This window comes from Mesoplodon bidens (assembly GCF_964165515.1).
Source record: "Mesoplodon bidens genome assembly, chromosome: 7".
NCBI lineage: Eukaryota > Metazoa > Chordata > Mammalia > Artiodactyla > Ziphiidae > Mesoplodon > Mesoplodon bidens.
In genome coordinates this window covers 41,699,376-41,722,382 of record NC_138164.1, presented here as the reverse complement: position 1 = coordinate 41,722,382, position 23,007 = coordinate 41,699,376, and the positions used below count along the sequence as shown (strand labels likewise).

General features: G+C 48.0%; 1 protein-coding gene and 1 pseudogene across 2 annotated transcripts in view; one reads left to right on the top strand and one right to left on the bottom strand.

Moving 5' to 3' along the window:
* Positions 1-14,258, top strand: part of LOC308620088 (forkhead-associated domain-containing protein 1-like) — a gene marked incomplete at its 5' end in the record, with an annotated part of 95,811 nt that extends 81,553 nt beyond the window's left edge. Inside the window, 6 exons of the mRNA XM_081239419.1 lie at positions 183-312; positions 1,000-1,124; positions 4,045-4,140; positions 4,561-4,781; positions 5,316-5,481; positions 14,062-14,258. Coding sequence (XP_081095545.1) covers positions 183-312; positions 1,000-1,124; positions 4,045-4,140; positions 4,561-4,781; positions 5,316-5,481; positions 14,062-14,178 — 855 coding nt within the window. The 3' untranslated portion in view covers positions 14,179-14,258. The remainder of the gene's footprint in view (positions 1-182; positions 313-999; positions 1,125-4,044; positions 4,141-4,560; positions 4,782-5,315; positions 5,482-14,061) is intronic.
* The window catches only part of LOC308620770 (centrosomal protein of 78 kDa-like), a 1,829,729-nt pseudogene that overhangs the window by 1,399,223 nt on the left and 407,499 nt on the right, over positions 1-23,007 (bottom strand). The gene's annotated exons all lie outside the window — the stretch shown is intronic.

Below are 23,007 nucleotides of genomic sequence, written 5' to 3'. Positions count from 1 at the left end.
TTTGTATTCGAAATGAAATTTTTAAATTCCTTCTCTGCTGAAGCCCTGTAATGATATTTTCCAAGGTACTAAGTAAGTGACAGGGTTGCTGCTAATCCATGATTTGTTCATGTTTCTTCAAATACAAGAGAGGGAGGTTGTGATCACTGATAAAGCTGCTGTCCTCACCATTCTGGCCACAGGAGCAGTCCTTCAGTGATCTAGGGGCCAAGTGCAAAGCGTCCCGACATGAGGAAGTCATTCAGTGTCAGAAAGAGGCTTTATCTGAGCTTCGTGCACGAATTAAAGAACTTGAGAAGGCCTGCTTGTCAAGTAAGTTTCCTCCTGCCTAGTCACCCCCTCTGTGCTGAGAACCGTGGACCCCAGACTTGAGGGTTCACTTTAGGGACTAACCAATTTGCCAGGACCACCATCTTCTATCCCCATCATTTCATAACTAAAAAAACAGAGTTATAAAAAAAGATGGGCAGGAAAAAAAAATAGATGGGTAGGCATGAGCTCAGAGTCAAGAGCAGGCCTTGATATTAAATAAACAGGATTTCATGAAAAACTCAGAACCTTGTCCCTCTTTTTCTTATTTCACTGTGGCCCAGTGAAAACTTTTTCATAGACGGATGCTGTGCAAGGACCAACCTTGGGGAACTTCCCAGGATAAATACCCTGTTTAGAGGGCATAGGGCTTTCAAGAAGCCAAGCTTGCTGCTGGGTGGAGCCCTGGGCTAGGACACAGAAGCCTGGGTTCAAGTCCATCCTCACACCTGTGGCCGAAGGTTCCCCCTCAGTGCCCCCGCCCTGGGAGGCTGCAGCCTCATATGAGCTGTGTGGCCTTGGACAAGTCATTTCACCTCTCTGGGCCTCGATGCCTCACCTGCCAAGGGAGGATGGTGAGCTAATTAGTACTGGCCTGTGGTAAGTGTCCAGTAAATAGCAGCTGTGACTTTTACATGCAGTAGCTTCTTCCTGAGCCTTTCTTTTGAGTGTAAACTTTTTCTTTTATAGATCACAAGGACCACATGGATGGATCATTTCTAGACTTAAAGACCCTCGGGATGGAAAAAAATGTTCGGAAAATATTGGATGTAAAACCTGACTTGCCAACTTTTTCAAGAGTAGAGATCGGAACGGTAACCAAAGAAACTTTGTCTCTGCATTGACTGACACGTGGGGAGGGTGGGCATGAGGACAGACACGAGCCGTGTGCCCTGGCACCACTGTATACATCATTGGTTCGAGGCCAGGTCCTCCCTGATGGGCTGGCACCTGTATGGACTGGTCGGTGCCTGGCCGTAATAGTGATCCAATGTTTGAATAGAAAGGCGGCTTCCCATCATGTACAGCATGATATAGCATTGCACTGATGCTGGCCAGGTCAATCTCTGGGCCCTCCTTTTCACATCACATGTTATATTCTGCAGAAAATATCCAACAAGCTAATGTACAACATTATGTCATGAGCTTGCCTAACATTTGCTTTTTGCTATAAACTGAAAAACATGAACACATAAAGGGCAGCAGAAGGGAGCCATGATGATTAAGAAGACACAAGTTCTAGAATCAGAGACCTGTGTCCTAATCCCAGCTCTGCAAGCTCTGTGACCTTGGGCAGGCTCCTAACCTTTCTGGGACTTCATTTCCCAGCTGTAAAATGATGATGGAAAAATTAAAGGAGATCATCATGTAAAGTGATTATCCCAGTGCCTAGCTCATAGCGAGCACTTTAATAGATGATAGTTATTATTGTCAAACAGTATTTAAAGAGTATTATCCAAGAAAACCTTCCTTTCTTAGGGAGCATAGTTTGTGTTTTCCAGGATTTTCAGAAGTAATTTGATTGTTAGGTTGAAGGTGCCGTGTATCCTAAATGGATGTTTGATCAGGTGTTTGACTGACACATGACAATGGACAGCTCAGGTCAACGTGGCTTGCTGCAGCAGCTAGTCTAAACCAGCTTTTGGAAAACATAATAAAGCCATCCTCTCTGTACCAGCATTTTCTCCTACAATTTTTCTAGACATTTGCTCACACGTCTAGAGATGTGAGTCTTCAGAAACGTGTTGGTCTTCCTGGTAAAATCGAATCTTCCTTCTCTGAGGTTGGGAGTAGAGGGCCTGTCTCCAGGTGGGGAGCTCAGCTGGATCTCACGTCCTGATGGTCCTGCTTCCAAGATTGACCTTCCCCTTGGCAACAAGCCCTCATCCCACCACTGACACCACAGAGCAGGAAACCTCCCAATTCTCAATCCTCCAAGGTTGGCAGTAATTAAAGGAAAGAGCAGGAGGAAGAATAGCTGACATCTGTGAACTGCTTACTGTGTGCCAGGCGTTGAGCTCAGCCGGCTCCATGCCTTATGTCATTTAACCATCGTAGCAGCCTTGTGTCATAGTTACTATTATTGTCCCCATTTAACAGATAAGAAAAAGTAAGGCTTCAGGAGGTCAAGTACCTCACCCAAGGTCACAGAATAATGATTGAAGACACACCAGGGGTGTGTCCCTGGTGGTGTGTCTGCTAGCCTGCAGAGACCGGGTGGGGACTGTGTGCTTGGATCCTGTAGCCCAGGCTCTTCCTTAGTGACCCTCCCCTCAGGAAAAGAGGGGGCGTCTGGAGAGGTACAGAGGATGCAGCTCAGGGTAGCTGAAGACACTGAACAGCATCTCAGGTTCTTTTTGCAGCAGATCTGCCCGGTTTATTGTCATCTTCAGATACCCTCTTTTATTCTCATCTCCATAGGTACATAGACAAATATGTCCACTCTTATCTATCACAGTCACTTTGGGGGCATTTATATTTTTGTAGTTGCTTTGTTTTTAATCTCAGAGGGTTTCAGGGTAGTGCCAACAAATGCTAGGGCTAAGAGAGGCTCATGGCAAGCATTAAAAGCCAATTTATTTTTTAAGGAGGCTTGTTATGGTTATTTGTAGTCGTTCAGATCAGGTCCCCTATTCAGTCTGGTGGCCTTTCCATGCAGTCAGTTGGGCTTCCAGCAGCCAGCTGGCTGGTTGGGGTCTTAGGGAGATGCAGCTGCAAACACTATCTGCATTGTCTCTGGAAAGGTTCTGAAGGGATGCCCACCCACCAGGTTCCAGAGCTAGGAGAAGGTTGGGCCGAATTTTGTGAGGGTATGGTTTCTGCTGCACAGAAATGAGATTCCTTTAGTAAAAAGGAGGGAGGCCATTTTCCACTTAACCTTCATTCGTTCATTCAACAAACATGACCACTATGCACCACTCGGTGACAGGTGCCATGCTGGGCACAAGGAGGGAGATAGTGAGCAAAAGCCACATGGTCTCCATTTTTCTGGAGCTTGTCTTCTCAACATCAGCGGTACTGATTTTTTGAGCCAGGTAACTCTTTGTTTGGGAGACTGCCCTATGCATCGTGGGGTGTTTAGCAGCATCCTTGTCCTCTACCCACTAGACGCCAGCAGCAATTATGACAACCACAAATGTGTCCAGGCATTGCTAAATGTCCTGGAGGGGGTAGGGTGGACAGAGTCACCCCCGGTTGAGAACCACTGGCCTAAAGGGAAGACAGACGAGACGGTGGCCAAAGAACGGCACAAGTGATGCATCATTTCAAAGGCAGTTGTGCTCTGAAGGGGTAGGAGCACAGTCATAAAGAAAGCAGTTCACAGAGTCAGAGTGAATTTAAAACCAACTCTCTTGGCGTGGACATATATACACACACACGCTACCAAAGGTAAAATAGATAGCTAGTGGGAAGCAGCTGCATCGCACAGGGAGAGCAGGTCGTTGCTGTGTGTCTACCTAGAGGGGTGGGATAGGGAGGGTGGGAGGGAGATGCAAGAGGCAGGGGATATGGTGATATATGGATACGTATAGCTGATTCACTTTTTGATACAGCAGAAACTAACACACCATTGTAATGCAATTATACTCCAATAAAGATGTTAAAAAAATTAACTCTCTCAAATTATTCTTTAGTAACTTTCCAGTTCTTCCATTATTCTTTGGGTTATTATTCTGGATGTAGAAAATCATAATGGAATGCCAAGAGAGTTTTTCTTCTTTTTTTTAATTTCAGCCTCAAAATGGCCTTTCCAGCCCAGGGTCCATCATGGTCTCTGAGAAGTTAGGGAAAATGGATGTGGCTGACGCTTTGGATCTCAGTGAAAACCTGGTAGGTATACCCAGCATCAGTCCCCTCCTGTCCAAACCTGTGTGCCCTGCAGATAGTTTAAACATCAACTCCACATACATGTTTAGTTGTTACAGTAGCTCCACGAGACCCATCTCCTATCCCAGCATGGGCTGGAAATTGCAGAGCCCAATTCCTTGGAAGACTGGGTAGTAAGAATGAATGTTTATGTCTGTTGTCATTCCCCCTCCCCCACCCCAATTCTCAAAAAGGCATAGTGTAAATGGATGCGGGGGAAAATGAAAGTCGTACTAAAAACCCCAAATGCACTCATTTGCAAAGCATGTGTTTCTTCTCTGCAACTGCAGAAAATGAATGAAACAGAGTTAGATGTTTGCCTCCTCAAAGTGGCCACCAGCGGTCTTGGGCCAGGCCTCTTACCTGAGAAATGCTTTCTCGTAGTACATGGATATGAGCAAAACCCTCGGGACTTTGATGAACATCAAAGATATGTCAGGTCACGTGTCCATGAAACACCTCTCCCCAAAAGAGAGGGAGAGAGTCTACCAGCTTCGACAAAGAGACCTGTACCTGGTGTTTGATAAGATCACCCTACTCAAGAACCAGCTGCAGAGAAAAGAAGAGCTTTTGAGACGATACGAGGAGGACATTGAACAGCTCAAGTATGGCCCGTGTCCCCGGCAAAAGGCCCAGGCCTCCATTCTCCAGGCTAAACCTCGGTGCAGCTGCAGACCCGTAGGGACCAGGACAAGAGGACAGAGGCCTGGGTGTGGAGGGGGGAGGCGGGATGGTGACTCAGGGCCTTATGGACCCAAGTCTCTGGGCAAGAAAGCAGCAGTTAAAGTAACCTACTGTTAAGGAATAAGGTGCACCTTTTATAAATGTCTGATGTTTCACCATGTGTGTGCTTTTCGTAATTCCACCCTATTTTCAGTGGTATCCGTTCCCCCACCCTCTCTGGGAAATTGGGAGGGGCTGGTAGCATAACCGTTGCCCCCTTCATGCTGCACGTCCACAGCCAATGGGCTATTTATTCTGCCCTCTAGTCCCCACATCTTCAGCCTTCCCCCCACTTGTAAGGAAACCGCAAAGCCAGGCATATATGGAAGTGTTCTGAGGATCTCCCAGGTCAGGAGCATTGGTGGTGAGTAAGAAAGCTGAGGAGAAAAGAGACTTTGTCTCTCCCGTGTGCTCAGGCAGAGCAAAGTGTCGGTTCAGATGTACCAGTCACAGGTGGCAAAGCTGAAGGACAACATCTCCAAAGAGGCCGAAGAAAAGGCGCTGCTGAAGGAGGCCCTGGCGCACATGGAAGAGAGGCTGCACCAGGAGAAGAGGGTCACCAGGGCGATCAGGCAGCAGAAGGTGAGAGGTCCCTGCTCGGAGCAGAGCCTCTGAGGCTGCCCCTCAGCTCCCTTTAGAAACAGCCAACTGACGTCCCAGTGGGATCCAGGCAGCACAGAATGCATTCGCTCATTGCAAAGGAAGGTGGCAGAATAGCTTTAGCGTTAGGCAGACTTAGGTTTAGACTCTTGTTCTGCCATTTACTGTGTGACTTCAGGCAGCTTTTATTTTTTTACCATCTTTATTGGAGTATAATTGCTTTACAGTGTTGTGTTCATTTCTGCTGTATAACAAAGTGAATCAGCTATATGCATACGTATATCCTCACATCCCTCCCTCTTGTGTCTCCCTCCCACCCTCCTTATCCCACCCATCTAGGTGGTCACAAGGCACTGAGCTGATCTCCCTGTGCTATGCAGCTGCTTCCCACTAGCTATCTATTTTATGTTTCGTAGTGTATATATGTCCATGCCACTCTCTCACTTCGTCTCAGCTTACCCTTCCCCCTCCCCATGTCCTCAAGTCCATTCTCTACCTCTGTGTCTTTATTCCTGGCTGCCCCTAGGTTCATCAGAACCTTGTTTTTTTTTTTTTTTTAGATTCCATATATATGTGTTAGATTAACCTCTCTGAGACTCATAGTCTAGCTTGCCTCTATTTTTTTAAACTTTCTTTTTCTTTAATTTAATTTTTATTTTATATTGGAGTATAGTTGATTTGCAGAGTTGTGTTAGTTTCAGGTGTACAGCAAAGTGATTCAGTTATACATATACATATATCTATTCTTTTTCAGATTCTTTTCCCATATAAGTTATTACAGAATATTGAGTAGAGTTCCCTGTGCTATACAGTAGGTCCTTGTTGATTACATATTTTATGTATAATAGTGTGCATATGTTAATCCCAAACTCCTAATTTGTCCCTCCCCAACACATTTCCACTTTGGTAACCATAAGTTTGTTTTCAAAGTCTGTGAGTCTGTTTCTGTTTTGTAAATAAGCACATTTGTATCATTTTTTTTAGATTCCATATATAAGTGATATCAAATGATATTTGTCTTTGTCTGACTTACTTCACATAGTATGATAGTCTCTAGGTCCATCCATGTTGCTGCAAATGGCATTACTTCATTCTTTTTTATGGCAGAGTAGTATTCCACTGTATATTTGTACCACATCTTCTTTATCCACCCCTCCATCGACATTTAGGCTACTTCCATGTCCTGGCTGTTGTGAACAGTGCTTTCTGAGACTCATAGTCTAGCTCGTCTGTATTTTTTTAACTTTTGATAATTCGTGTATTTTATTTTGTTCTTTCTATCCAGATAACTATTTTTTCCACCAGTTTTATTGAGACATAATTGACACACAGCACTGTACTGAGTTTAAGGGTGTCCAGCGTCATGATCTGACTTCCCTGCTTCCTGCAATGATGACCACAATCAGTTGAGTGAACAGCCCGAGTGTTTTCAAAGGCGGCGATTCTGACTGTCATTGTTCTGCCAGGTGCCAGGGATACACCGAGGAATAAGCTCTCTGAGAATAAAGATCTGGGTTTGCTCTTCTGAGTAGCCAGAATAGTACTCCAGTCTTTCTGACTTGGGGCTGTGTATTTGTACACGCATGCTTGCGTGTATGTGTGTACATGTGAGTATGTGCTGTGTGTTGGCATGTGTGTGTATTTGTATGTGTGTGTTTGTTGCCTGCATGAGCTCTAAGGAGGCCAAGGTCATAGAAGGGTGCCCTTCTGCTCAACCAGGAGGTGATGGTCAGATAGTTCCTTGCAGAAGCCTGCCCCCCATCCTGCGAACCTTCCAGGCAATAGGTTTCCAGACAGCAGGCTCTCTGGCTTAGAGCCCCAGAAATGAAAAGTGGCTGTCCTGCTCTGAGGGAGCCTGGATGCAGTGTTTCCAGTGCTCACTGCTGTGAATTAAACATCACAGACCTTAGTCTGCATATGTCATGGGGCTGCCTCAGGCAGAGGACAGTTTCCTTTCACACCAAGCAATGCCAGGGAGAGCTGGGCCAGTGACAGAGTTGTGACTTTCCCTTTGATGTGCCCTCTGCAGAGCTCACCCCTCCCCGAAGTGCCCCCCCCGCCCCCAGGGCTTGGCAGACTAGGCCCCAAAGCAGAGACACCAGACCACAGAATGGGACAGCGAAGGGCCCAAAAAAGGCCATTGTCATGTACTGAAAGCCTGAGGATTTACATAATCAGGCTTCACATGCTTTATTCCTGGGCTGCCTCATTCACACACATGGCAAGGGACATGCCTGCCTGTTTGGCGCTAGACATCCCTCAGCCGAGAAGGGTCTGAAATGGCCAAGTTGAACCTGTGTCAGGGTCCCCAGAAGAGCTACAGCTAGTAGCTTTCAAATTCGTGGAATTCACAACTGGGGGAAAGACTTACCAAGAGGCAGGCACCTGCTCCACACCGCACATGCTTCATCTCTCCCATCAACCCGCAAGGGATGCTGGCAAGTGTCGTCCCCTTAGAGAGAGGGGAAAGCTGATTTGACAGAGGGTACCCTTCCCTGGCTACTAAGTGGCAGAAACAGGATTTCCTCCCCACCTGCTGCCCTCCCCCACCCAAGTTCACTTTTCCACACCCCTTCCTTCTGTGTCTCCCTTACCAGGGTGGCCCCCTTGGATACCTCGCACCATTGCTCCTGGGGGTTTCACTCCAGGACTCAGGTTTGCATTTCAGGCTTGTTGTTAATATGTTGTTAGAAATCCCTGTTTGTCAGGAAGAAAACAATATTACATTTTATGTTTTGCTGGATCCTAAAGGGCACTTGTATACATCTGTCTTGGCATCCGTTCCTTCCAGGGAGTATATCTTCGTTGTCTTTAAGCAGAAATTAACAGAAAGTAGAATTCCTCTTTTCTAAGTTTTACACTTAGTATTTTCACAAGGAGCCTTAGTTTTTTAGCCTCCTGTATAAAACTTTGAAACTCTTCACCCGTTCACAGAGGTGGCACGGTTGAAGCACTGAGATGAAATGACACATCTTAAGCCTCAGAATTGCCCCCCCCAAAAAAAATGGAGTTTGTAGTTTTAATGTTTGACCATCTCTTCACCAAGCAGACCTTTCAAGAATCAAAAGTCCTATTTCCACACTAATATCTCTGGCTGTGAAAATGAGACTTGGTATAAGATGCTGGGCCTTCACAGCGAACTGGGCCTGTGGCTCTGTCCATGTGGCAGAGGGACGGGAACCGTGGCCCAGGCCGTGCTCACTCGAATCCACATCCCACATCCCTCGAGAAGCTGGCAGTGTCTCTCAGAGTTCAGAGGCCAGATTTGGAGTCAAACAAATAGGGGTCAAGCCCCACCGCTGCCCCGAATGACCCTGAGTAAGTGGCTTGACCTCTGTATCACAGGTTCCTCAACAAAAGCAACCAAAACTGTTAGCAAGGGGCCTACTGCGTGGGGCAGCGGGAGGGTTAAATGGCAAAATGCCTGCAGTGCCTGGCACATCACAAGCCCCGTTTCTAAGGGGGAAGAATAGGCAGCTCATGGATGGGTGGGGATTCCTCTAATTCTTTCAGGGAGCTTCCTGCCAGCCGACGCCTTCCCCGGTCCTCCCAAAGCCGCCAGCTCTTATGGGACGTGCTCTTCTCTTTGGTGAATACGACTAGGGCCACGGCCAAGAAAGGACCCAGATACCTTTTGTGAATGGGCTAAGGCTGGGATTTTCAAGAGGAAATTTTTAAATGCACAGAAGTTGCCACTTGGGAAGCACGCAAGCCCTTTCTTAGGGCTTGAAGTGTAAGAAAGGCTGAAGGGCACCGGCTGCTTCTGGCAGGAGAAGCCGCTCAGCTCTCCTGCCAATCAAATTTCCAGCCAATCAAGTCCTGGCTAGCGGCGTGACCACTGCTTTGCCTTGTGGTCTCAGCCAGGAAAACCCCCTAACCTTCCCTCTGCTTAATTAGCTCAGATCCCTCTTCTTTAAGATGAGAATAAAAATGGCACCTAGCTCGTAGCCTTCCCAATGGGAGCTTGTATACAAAAGCCTTAGCACATAGGACCACAAAGCATACATGCTCTCCTACCATCGTCATTATCCTCACTATTCTCTTTAACTCACTATCTTCCAAGATTTCCTTGGGCCCAGGTATTCTCAAGATTCTGGCTTCCTCCGTGCCACTTGTGTGTTTTGTTTGTTTGTTACTTTGTTTGTTTTTGCGGTACGCAGGGCTCTCACTGTTGTGGCCTCTCCCATTGCGGAGCACAGGCTCCGGACGGGCAGGCTCAGCGGCCATGGCTCACGGGCCCAGCCGCTCGGCGGCATGTGGGATCCTCCTGGACCGGGACACGAACCCGTGTCCCCTGCATCGGCAAGTCGACTCTCAACCACTGCGCCACCAGGGAAGCCCCACAATTGGTAGATGTTGTGTAGGAGGGGCGTGGGATTGGAGGGGCTTCGGGTGGTGCTCTTCCGCCCACAATGATGAAGTAGAACCATGTGGCCAGGCCTATGCAGCATACGGATAGAAGAAGGCTAAAGAAAAAGACCCTCCCCCACCCCCTTCATCACATCCCAGTGAGTTCAGTAAAGTTCAGGAAAAGCAGGTGCACTGGGGCCAGGCTCTGCCCTCAGTGCCCAGCTGCCCACTGATGGAACTTAATCCAGGAAGGAATTTTGCAGCAATGTTCAAACTGGGGTTCCCTGGAGCCTTTGGGTGCCATGGAAGGGTGTGACTCTCAAAGCACACACACCTTTCTCCCTCCAGAGAAGCTCTCCATTATCTTATACTCCAAGTTCCTCATGGGATTTTGCTTGGATAAACGGTTCTGCAAACAAAAAGGGAGGGGGGGGATGGGGTGGGAGAAAAGAAGGCTGTTGGTTTAAAACTAACCCCTGCTCTATAATATCTGGGAATTTGGATAGTGATTGTCTCAACGGAGTTTGTGATAAATACCGAGTGGCTGCAGGCTCGAGGCCTTCTCCACGGAAAATGCGTGGAGGGCAATTGTCAGTTCAATACGGGCCCATCAGCCTTCACGGACAGTCCTCTGAGGGTAGAGTTAGCATCCTTCTGGGAGAATGGAAGAGTCTTGTAAGCACCTATGCCCTGTCCCAAAAGACAGCCTTATTTCCTCCCTGAGTTTTGTGACTACCCGGTAGGGTTGCCAGATTGAGGGGAAAACAAACAAACCAAAAACACGATGCCCAGTTAAATTTTAATTTCAGATAAACAACAAAAGCTATTCAGTATAAATGTCCTAAATATTACACGGGGCATATTCACACTCACAAATTTGTTGGCTTCATTCTGAAATTCAGATTTAACTGGGCATCCTGTATTTTATCTGGCAACCCCTCCAACATTTACTGAGCACCAACTAGACACCAAGCAGGGAGGTTCTGAAGCAGGTGTCGCAAGATGGCAGCCCACAGATATATTCCATTTGTCTCATGGGATTTTTTTTTTAAGTTACATTTCAAAATAGGGCAGTTTCCTGGAATACTCTGGATTTCCAGCTTCTCTGGGAAACTTGGAAGATCTGGCGACCCTAGGCCCACAGACCCACAAGCCACCATCACAAGCCTCCATCTTCCAGGCCCCTTAGAAAGGCGCTGGGCTCGTGTGTTTGCTGCTGTCCACCACCACCCCAGCTCACTTCACCCACTTCTTTTACTTTCCTGGCCGCTGTAGGAATCAGGTTGGCGACCCCAGTGGATGCTCAGGGCTCTAGGAGAACGCCTCCTTCCTGACACCACTGCACATTCACCTGCGGAGAGTCAGTCTGCAAGGGAGACCCCAGTTCCCTCTCACTTTTGTGTCTCCAGTGCCTAGGGGATGCTCTTCCTTTGATGAGCTGCCCCTGAGGTGCAGGGTCTTGAGCAGATCAGGGTCAGCAATAGTCATCAAACCCCAGGGGAGCGGCAAGCTCCAGGTTTTCAGTGATGCTGGCTTCCCAACAGGCCCCTGTAGTCCCTGCCAGGGAGGTTAGCCACTGGGGCTTTCAACATTTCCACTGGGTGGAAAGCCACTGGACATCTACAGCCTCTTCCACTGATCTAGGAGGCTCTGCTTCCAGCTAAAGCAGATCTGTCCTCCAAGAAGAATACAGTATCCTTCATAGCCTTCTTGGTTGACCACCTCCTTCTCTGCTGGAATCTGGAACAGAGATTCCCTAAAAGGTGCAGCAGGACAGTGTAGAGTTACCCCAAAGCCACACCCCCTTCTGCAGACCTCTATCCTCACCTCCTCACCTAGGAAGGCTCAACATTCCATCCAAATGGGTAGCATCTGAAAGTTGAGAAAAATCCATTTTTCTCTGATGCAAAAGGCAAAGAAGAACATAAGCTAAATTTTGTCAGTATTCTTTCTGTGTTAAAGAGACGAATGTTTGTAGAGCTGATGAAGAACTCAAAGATGCAGAACTCACATTTCCAGGTGAGCCAGAAGAGAGAAGAGAGAAAACCCTAGAACGTCAGCAGGAAGCCCGGTGGACAGTTATCCCACATCTATTATGTACTGAGCATTTGGCATGTGCCGGGCACAGAGCCAAACACTCGACGTGCAGTATCTCTTTTAACCTTCACAACAACCCTATGGGGTGGGTGTTGTTATTATACCCAATTTACAGATGAGGTGTCTGAGGCTCAGAGACTTTCTTTGTCCAGAGCCACACAGCTCAGTAGGAGAGCTGGGAATCAGTGCAGATCTGACACCCAGGTGAGTGCTAGCTTTTCCTCCTTTAGGTTATAAACCTCCAGGTAATAAACCTGATACATTTCCAGTGGCATTTCTCTTAAATTTCAAGGAAGCATCCTCTAGAATTCTCTTCAAAGTTGAGGATTAAGACTATGAAATCTTGAACATGTTGAAACATTGCCATTGACAAATCAGCCCTGGAACTGGAATTAAGCCAGTCCACGTTCCCACTTTGCAGACAGCAGAGGCGAGCTCTCAGGAAGCTAGAAAGCCAAACACATTTTGGTTGAATATGAGATAGGAGACATTCAAGTTTGATAAAAGGCCACAGTCATGCTGAGGCAACCAAATTATCATGGGAAGAAACGAAGATATTCTAGGTGAGGGATATATTTGAAAAATAGAAGCTTCTCAACCAGCATCCTTGTGCTAAGACCAGAAGGTGGTTACTCCCCAGAGCAGGATGTTAAGAGGATAGAGAGCATCCTGAGGGCCCCACTTGATCTGAGACGTTTGCCACCCTGCAAAGTGGAAACGACTGGAAGTTTGTTACTTATTCACTCACATATATGACTGAGCTGGGAGGAGGCAGAAACTGCCCTACATCTAGGTTTTGTCTGAGGACCACCTGCGGATGTGAAATGGCAGAGGAGATATTGGGATGGGTCCCGGATGTTGTGGGAACATTGTGCTTCTCTGAGATGTGAGACACCCTGGAACTTCACGCTGCCTCTGGCTTTAACAGAAGCAGGACAGATGGTACTTCGGCTAAGAGCAAAGAGCCAGCTTCCCATTCTCCCTGCCCTCCAGCCTGAGCTTAGAAGTTTGGTGTCTAGGATCTCCTCAGTACAGAAAGGTTTCCTCCAGGTTCCTTGCCAAGTGTAACTTGGGCGACTCCTTCCCCAAGAGTGGGCCTTGGGCTTCCCTGGTGGCGCAGTGGTTGAGAGTCCGCCTGCCGATGCAGGGGACACGGGTTCATGCACTGGTCTGGGAAGATCCCACATGCCGCGGAGCGGCTGGGCCTGTGAGGCATGGCCGCTGAGCCTGCGCGTCTGGAGCCTGTGCTCCACAACGGGAGAGGCCACAACACTGAGAGGCCCGCGTACCGCAAAAAAAAAAAGGGGGGTGGAGGGGGCTTTTTTAAGGATATAGGGGTGAGTGCCTCATAAAAACTGGGAGCTGAAAGAGAGCCTGGCCTCGAAATAGAACTGGTAAGCCATCAGATCTCAGGCATCATCTCTTTTACACACACACAAGCATGCGCACATGCACACATAGGCCGTATCTCCTCTCTGTGTCTCTGTGTGGCTCCCCTGATCTCTGCTCTCTCCAGTCATGTGACAGGAAGGAATGACCTCATGGTCCCCCAGTTCAAAGGACCAGCCCTGGAAGCAAGTAGCATCTTAGAACCCATAACCCAAATCCTGGGAGTGACCATCTTAAAAGCCCAGCCCGTGCCAAGTTCCCGATCAGCTATGACCAGGGACAGAGTCATACACATGGCTGCCTGGATCCAGGAGTAGTGCTCAGAAAACGGTTAGACAGACCTCCTAGAGTATGCTGCATTTTACCCTCCTAAGACATCAGAGACATAAGGCATTCAGTTCAGTAACAGCTTTTCGAGAGAAAGTCCATCCCAATGAAATTGCCTATCATCAGAAACTCCTGGTTCAAAAAAAGATGCAAATGTCAGAAGAAAACGTTATCTGTGTATCTGGAAGAGTGTACACCAAAATGTGAATAAGGTTACCTGTGGGTAGTGTGATAATGGTGGATCATTTTACCTTCGTTTTGCTCACGTCTATGTGTGTATATAAATATTTTTTACAACAAAGATTTTATTTTGAGTAACAAAAAATGCCATTTGAGAAATATTTGGTGATCTCCCTACAATTATAGAGTTTGGGCATTTGTTGCTCTTGCTTGTTGTAGGTTGGAGCCAGAAAAGGCACCCCAAAGATGGACCAAGGAAGGGAGATGCTGAAGAGAGAAATGTCCAGCAAATCCAGCCAGAGCCTTCTGTTTTCTAAACCTGGTGGAAGGAACTAGAAACGTCGCCCCGCTGGGCCTCGCATGATCCTCCGTGAGTCAGTGTAACTCTTCTGCGTCAAACTACTAAGATGCTTTTTTAGGACATTAAAGTTTGCTACCCTAGTATGTTGCTTCCTAGACTGGTATTTTGCACAATACTGTGTTTTGGAGTGTGTGAGGAGAGGGGTTCTTTTCACAGATATTATGAATGTAAACATACACAAGCATATGAAGAATAAGTTTGAAATTCAGACTCCTAGGCCTGGTAGATGCAATTATGTGTTTGGGTAGTGACAAACCCAAATGTCACACCTCCAAGGAGCTCTGAGAAGCCCGCAGTTGAGAAAACCCAGGGCGTGTACTGGGGCCACAGGACAGAATGGTAACCTCAGGGCTGTTGGGGCCATGGTACAGTGCATTTATATCTGAATTGATTATAATAAATGTGAACAGCAACCAGTTTTATCGCTTCCATAACAGTGAGTCATGTTTATATGGCGCTCTGCGGTGTTCAAAACACTTCTCATCTAATCCTCTCTCAAGCCCTGGGAGGTAAATAGCATTATATTCCCCATTTTACAAATGAGGAAGCTGAGGCCCAGAGAGGTTAAATGGCCCGTCTAAAGTCACACAGCTAGTAAATTCAAGAATTGGGTCTGGAACCCAGGTTTCTAACTCCCATCTCACGCTGCCCATTCTGCCGCACCAAGACAGCCCAGTAGGTCAAGTCCCAGGCCATCAGGACAGACCAAGTACCCAGTCATCAAAGAACACACCCCTTTCCCGTGGTGTTTGAAGAGACCCTCATTTTTGCCTTCTCTCCAGCCATCTGTTCTCTCCCTGCCTTTCTTGTACAGCCAGAGACCACCAAACAAAACAGGAGGAAGAGCCAGAAGCCATGAATATCATTTATTTTTTATTTTTAAAAAGCCACAATAAAAGTATTTTGATATTTTAAAACCAAATGCATTCTTTATACTGATTAAAACTAGAAGGAAATGGGAAAAATGATTTGCATGATCTTCCACTAAAGGTACTTCTTACACAGTGAGAAGGGTGAGCATCACCTGACCTTAAAAATAATCTTGAAAATCCCAGCAGTTTTCCATAAAGAACATATTACTTATACTGTACCATATCCCCCAAATCCAAAACAGCAATCTCCAGCACCAGAAAAGATCACTTGGTCAGGCAGTAGTTAAGTAGCTGGCTCATGTTTGGAAGCCAAATTGTGTGAGAAAAAACTACTTTGGTTGAATACAAATATTTGAATTTGCATAAGTTAAATGTAATGCCTATGTGACTCCACTGTATTTGAGGTCTTTCAAAGGACGTGTTAATCTTTATCGTATCAACATTGCAACCCACAATGGCAATGTCCTTTCTTCACTCCTTGAACTAGATGGTTCTTTAGGTGTCTCCTCAGCCACACACCCCTTTCTCTGAGAATGCACATTCCCCAACCAGGTTTACCCTACCTACTGCTGCTCTCTTGGCCACACCTGACTGGCTGATCAGTAGATAGTCTACCCAAGCCAGACAAATCAGGTTTCTCTTCTAACCCAAGCTGGGCCAATCAGCACCTGTGCCCTTGATATTTGGAAGTGGGACACGGAGTTACCACACAGGTCATTAATGGCCCGGAGCTGAAAGTCTTGATGCAGTTCTTAGCTGGGGTGGCCATTTCTCCCACTGTGTTTGGAGAAACAAAGCCAGTCTTAGAAAGAGATGGCCAGGATAGATAAGCAACAGGTAGAGACAAGAAACCAAGACCCAGGGAATTCCCTGGCAGTCCACCCTGCGCTTTCACTGCCAAGAGCCCGGACTCAATCCCTGGTCAGGGAGCTAGGATCCCATAAGCCAAACCGTGTGGCAAAAATAAAAAAAAAAAGAAGAAGAAACCAAGACGACCCCCAGTGAGACAGTGCAGCAGACACTACAAGCCCCTTAGTCATTGCCTCCCTCTACTGTATAAGCAGCACGGGAAATGCCCTCATTTCCCAGCCTCCCTTGCAGCTAGACCTGGCTGTGTTGTTCAGTTCTGGCCAGTGACATGCAGGTGAAGGCCCTGGGCCTGGCTTCCCTTCTGGAATTAAAGGCAAGGCTTTGCTAGGAGAAAGTTTTTCTCTTTGTCCCTTTGCCTTGTCTCCTTTTCCTCTCCTGCAGCTCGGACTTGGAGCTGGAGCAGCCATGTTGGGGATCACCAGGTAACAAGCAAGAGACCAAAGCCCACTTCAAAGGACAGTGGAGTGGAAAGACATGAAAAGCCTGGGTGGGAGCCTAGTGGCATCACTGTGCTCTGCACTGTACCTCAACTGCCTACCTCTGTACATCCTGTTGTATAAATAAATCAATCCTCTCAGTTTCAGCCACTGTAGTCAGATGTACCTGTTTGTGCTGTGGAGCCAACGACTCAAAAGTTAGTGACTTGGGCCTCCCTGGTGGCGCAGTGGTTGAGAGTCCGCCTGCCGATGCAGGGGATACGGATTCGTGCCCCGGTCTGGGAGGATCCCATATGCCGCAGAGCGGCTGGGCCCGTGAGCCATGGCCGCTGGGCCTGCGCGTCCGGAGCCTGTGCTCCGCAACGGGAGAGGCCACAACAGTGAGAGGCCCGCATACCGCAAAAAAAAAAAAGAGAAAAAAAAAAAAAAAAGTTAGTGACTTAAAATGGCAACTATTAGTTCTCATGATTCCAGGCGTCAAGCTGGCCCCTTGTACTGGTCTGGTTGGTTTGGCTGGGGCTAGTTTAGGGTGGCTTCGTGTACATGCCTGCCTGGTCATTGACAGGCAAGCTGGGTTAGGACAGTGGTTCTCAACTGGGGGCGATTTTGCCACCCAGGGGGCATTGGGCAATGTCTGGACACACTTTGGTTGTTAAACTGGGGTGGGGGTGATCCTATCATCTCGGGGTAGAGGCCAGGGATGCTGCTAAACATCCTGCAGTGCACAGAACAGCTGCCCACAACCAAGACTTATTTGATCCAATATGTCAATAGTACCGAGAATGAGAAACCCTGGTCTAGAAAGGCCTCAGCTGGGACGTCTGATTCTGCCTGGTGTGGTCCCTCATCACCCAGCAGGCCAGACCAGGCCACGTGTGGTGGGTACAGGTTTCCAAGAGCAGCAGGAGAGAGAAAGCCGCAAAGCACACTTTTCAAGTCTCCACCTGCCATGTGTCTGCCAACATCTCATCAGACAAAGCAAGCCACATGGCTAGAGTTCATTTGGGAGGGGCTCCAAATTTTTACCATCTACCCACATCCAGGTTTCTGTTATTTAAAGCTGAAGGCAGCGCGCGCCCAGAGCGTTAACGGGCGGGGGCGGGGGTGTGGAGTTGGGAGGTCAACTGGGCCTCCTGGTAGCCTCCCTGAGTTCAACCAATCCAGTGAGGAGAAGCCGTGGGCGGGGCGAGCTCCTCTGCCAGAGCGGCGTGAAAAATTTCCCAAGGCAGAGCAAAAACCTTTCCTGAGCGACTGAGCATGCCCAGTGGTGAAAGGTCCAGCCCAACTTTCACCACATCCCAGACTCCAGAGGGACTTTTCTGAAACCCAGAGAATTGACCATGTCCTCAAACAGCTTAAAAATCTTCCAGGGCTCCCCCATGCCTCCTCAGGAAAAAAAGATCACACTTCAGTGGGTTTTTAATGCTTCATCCTCAACCTATTTCTTCAGCCACGTCTCCCACTACTTTTGCAAGAACTCTTTTGCTCCACGGATGTTGCAAACTTGCAGCTTCTCATACATACCATGTTCTCTGTGCACACAGGTTCACCTACCTGCGATTCTCTGCCCAGGCCCTCTCTACCAGGGTAATTGCATCTGTGCTTTCTAGGTCTATGAAGACAGTCATGCTTCATCCCTCTGGCATAGCTCTTGTTTTTGTGTGTTTGTTTGTTTTTTTGCATCTTTGTTGGAGTGTAGTTGCTCTACAATGGTGTGTTGGTTTCTGCTTTGTGGCAGGGTGAATCAGTTATGCATGTGCATGTGTTCCCATGTCTCTTCCCTCTTGCGTCTCCCTCCCTCCCACCCTCCCTGTCCCACCCCTCTAGGTGGTCGCGGGGCGCTGAGCTGATCTCCCTGTGCTGTGCGGCTGCTTCCCACTAGCTATCTATTTTATGTTTGCTGGTGTATATGTGTCCATGGCATAGCTCTTCTTATTCTGTGTTGTGAATATACTCTATGTGCTCACATGTCTTATCTTCACTAGAATGTGAACTACTTGAGGGCAGGGGTCTTGGAATATTTTATACCTGGATGGAACTCTAAGACCTAGCAGGGTGCCTGGCACAGGATAGACACTCAATAATTGCTTATTGAATAAATGAATGGATTATGAGCTCCATGAAGGAAAAAAAAAAAAGCTGAAGGCATTCCAACTGATGCAGAAAGTTGCCCTGATTCCTGATGACTTTCTGGTTCCTGGTTTCTTTCCTTGGAAAGGCCCATTCCAATGCCTGCCCTTGGGTTCCACTAGGACTTTTTGTATCACTCAAGATTCTCTGGTTGCAACCAACAGAAATCTCCTGTGGCTAACTTAAAGAGAAAAGGAGTTTACTGAAAGGAAATGCGGAAGGTTAGAGAATCAACGGGCAAGCAAAGCGGAGGAGTCTGGACAGGCAGGAGCCATCTTTTCTTCCCCGTAGATGTCCCCTTTTTTGCTTCAGCCGGTTTGAGTTTCTGTTATTTGCAACCAAAATGGCATTTACTAAGACGCTCTGCACAGCCCCAACTGGTAGCTCTGAGAAACTACCAGCGACCTTTCTTTCCCCTGACGTTGTACCAAGGGACAGCAAGGTACCTGCAGTCCCCCCACCAGAACTCCCAATCTTCTGATCCCCAAAGAAGCTAAGCCAAACAACTTCCTTCCACCCTTGGCAATGGGGGCCCATTTGGATTCGTGACTTTGCAGATAAGGTGCCCTTCTCCAGCAACTTGGCAGAGCCAGCAGTGCCTGCTGTTGTGGAAACCGGGGTCATGAAGTGTCTACGGAAGAAAACAGCTTCCCCTGGATCCGTGTTGCAAAGTGTGTTCCTGGTAAGTGGAGTGGTTTCCAATTTTTTAGCGTCTTAGGAATGAAAGCAATACACTAACGATGAGAGGAAACCCAAAATCTGCTAATGCATTTATTTTTTTTTATTATTATTATTTTTTAAATTTATGGCTGCATTGGGTCTTGGTTGCTGCGCCCGGGCTTTCTCTAGTTGTGGCGAGCAGGGGCTACTGTTTCTTGCGTTGCGCGGGCTTCTCATTCCATTGCCTTCTCTTGTTGCAGAGCACAGGCTCTAGGCATGGAGGCTTCAGTAGTTGTGGCTCGCAGGCTCAAGAACGCAGGCTCAGTAGTTGTGGCGCACGGGCTTAGTTGCTCCGCGGCATGTGGGATCTTCCTGGACCAGGGCTCGAGCCTGTGTCCCCTGCATTGGCAGGCGGATTGTTAACCACTGCACCACCAGGGAAGCCCCTCATTTACTCTTAATGCTTCCCCCTGTTGAGGAAAAACAGGAGGAAAAAAGAAAGGGCAGGGCTTCCTTGGATGCCAGCAGCCAGCAGAGCTGGAAGAGGTAAGGGATGGACTCCTCCCTAGAGCATCCAAGGGAGTTTGGTCCTTCTGAAAAACCTTGATTGCAGCCCAGCTGATGCTGATTTGGGGCTTCCAGCCCCCAGACCCATGAGAGAATACGTTTGTTGTTTTAGGCCACTAAGCTTGTGGGAATTCATCACTGTGTTTAGCAAACCAACACGGGGCTCAATCTTCAACTCATTAGAGACCAGCCCCCCACTTTGATCTGAACACTTCTGGACTCTTCCTATACGGCAGGAGTGCTGTGGGAATTGCACAAAGGACCTTAGTTGTTTTGTATGTGTGGAAACAATCAAGTAGAAAATTATTCACGTTGTTCAGAGAATAGCTCATGGATGTTTAGTACGTAAACTATGGAGCATGGATGCACCTCCGTCTAAAAGGAAGGCAGGGAGAATGTTAGCTGGGAATGGTAGCAATAGGCTGGAGCCCTGAATAGTGCCTAGGAAGACAAGGAAGTTATCTGCAAGAGTAAATTAAAACCAAAGCAGGAGGTCACTTTCACCTCAAAATTCCCGAAGGCACACTCATCCTGCTTGTTCACTGGTTCAGACTTCTCAGAGCTCTCTCTCTTTTCACTACAGAAAAAGCTAAAAAGGTAAAAACCAGAAGAAAGACCCTGGCCCTTCCTTTCCTCTCCGCCGTGTTTTGGTTCTTAGACTAAATATAAGAAAGGCAGAGACAGGGGAGAAAAATCAAAAGCCACCCACCTCACCTGTTCTTGGGCCCTAACTGGCCCCAGGGCTATGAAAGAGCAAAGAAAATTCCCCCAGCGCTCCCACCCCACACAAAAGGAGGAATCTCAGCAGCCATATTGGTGCCATGTGACCTCCACCCTCTCAAGTCACAGCTGATAGGTATGTGTTCACCTGACCCAGGAGAACCAATCAGAAGCTGGGCTGGGCTAGGTTCATCTCTCCCAGGTCCTGGGTTGGGCAATGTGGTATCAGGGATTAAGGGGCCACAGGTGAGTGAAGCAGGGGACGTACCTCAGCACAGAGAGAAGCTGACTGCTGAAAGAGGCCGACATGAGGATGAGACCTCAGACATAGCTGTGTCCTGATGACTTTCTGGTCTTTGGTCCTGATGCCTTGGAAAGCCCAGCTGTACTTCTGCCCCTGGGTTCCACAAGAAATGCTGTGTCCTCCCAATAAATTCCCCTTTTAAGGTCGGATCCTAAATGTAGTCCATGTCCTTGAAGGCGGGCCCTGCCTTTGCATCATATCAGGCAGTGCTGGGCCCACAGTGGATACTCCACCTGGTCTCAATTTTGATTTTCACTTTTCTCAGACCAGTTACAGTTCTGAAAAGGGGAGCCACAAGCAGATGATTGAGATAAAGATCGTGTTGGAGCACAACTGTGACTGCAGTGCAGAGCGCTGCCTGGTGTGTGTGTGCAGCTAAGTCAGCTGCATCCACTCACAGATAAGTATGGAGCTCCACAGATATGTGCCAGGGTACTGTTCTGGGTTCTGGGGATAAAGCATGAAGCCCCACTCTCCATGGGAAGGGTCCTTGCTTGAACAGTGTTTCCCAAAGTGGGTCCCGTGGCCTTGGGTGACAATGACCATGGTCATTTTGGACTGGCTACTTGCACTGGATCTAATCAACTTGAAAGCCACCAGGGAGCCACGTGCACAGAGAAAGCTGGTCTGCAAGAGGAGACTCATGAAGCAGAGGTTCACGGAGAAAACAGTCCTTCATAGAAAGAGATAGTTCTGGGCTCTCCTTAGCCTGGCCTCACTCACTGTCCTATAGGATGCCCCAGGCTACTTTCAATAAAGTCCTATCTTATGCTTAAACGAGTTGCAGTGGGTTTCTGTTGCTTGATGCCAAATGTTCTGAGACGCCTTGGCTCTGGATGAACATGTGTGAGATGGGAAATCTAAACTAAACCCACAACTGTGGAGCAAAACTGAAAATGGGACACAGCTTTATCCCTGGAAATGAATGGATCAATCAAACCACAGGCCATAAATGGGCAGTACACGAAGAGCCCTTCTGAGGATTACTGGTCTCATTTGTTGCCTTAAGGGCCCTGGCCAGACCCATTTAGCTCCTAGGACAAATTGTGCTGAGTATTTAAGTGTGGAGGTACAAAAGGACAGCCCCTGTTCTGTATGCAAGCACAGAGGGTGAGAGATAGGCTTTCAACTGGGGAGGACTTTGTTTTAATCCAAGCACTGCTGCTTCCTAGAAGGATGATCGTGAGCAAATAATTGGATCCCTCTGAGCCTTCCTCTCTACACCAGCAAAATGGAGTTTCCTAATTTTTTTTTTTTTTTTTTTTTGTGGTATGCAGGCCTCTCACTGTTGTGCTCTCTCCTGTTGTGGAGCACAGGCTCCAGCTGCACAGGTCCAGCAGCCATGGCTCATGGGACCAGCCGCTCCGTGGCATGTGGGATCCTCCCGGACTGGGGCACCTGTATTTCCTCTTAATAACAACCACACTGGCGTTTAAGTGAGCCTGGCTAGGCTTACAAATGCACACATAAAGATTACCAACTACCTTCCACAGAGACGGAAGAGGGAAGCTGAAGCTAAAACACCCTGTGAGGGCTTCCCTGGTGGCGCAGTGGTTGAGAGTCCGCCTGCCGATGCAGGGGACACGGGTTTGTGCCCCGGTCCAAAAAGATCCCACATGCCGCAGATTGGCTGCGTCTGTGGGCCATGGCCACTGAGCCTGTGCGTCCGGAGCCTGTGCTTCGCAATGGGAGAGGCCACAACAGTGAGAGGCCCGCGTACCGCAAAAAAAAAAAAAAAAAAAAAAACCCAAACCAAAACAAAAAAAACACCCCGTGGGTAGTCAGAGGAGAGGACCGTCACAGCTCATCCCCCTGAGCCGTGTGCCAGGCCTGATCTGAGCACTTGTACACATGTTAATTTATTAAAATACTTCTAACAACCCTATCAGGTTGGGACTACCATCACCCTGCGTACAGACGGAACAAAAGGAAACAGAATATGGTGTCCTCCTTGTGTTCACAAAGCCCGTTAACTGGCAGAGGCAGGACTTGAAGGCCACAGTCCGGCTCCCGAGTCCATGCCATGCTTTACAGCCTCCAACTTCTCACGTTCATTCCTAGAGCCACCTGGGAAGGAGGAACCAGGCAACTAAAGACTGGGTTTGAATCAGACTCCACGTCTGACCAGCCACGTGATCCCGAGCAGGGGGCCTCGCCTCTCTGAGTCTCAACCTGGCTCCCTTGCAAAATGGGCACATTAATGGGAACGTCAGCCTTCAGCAACGCTGTGACGAGTATCAGTGT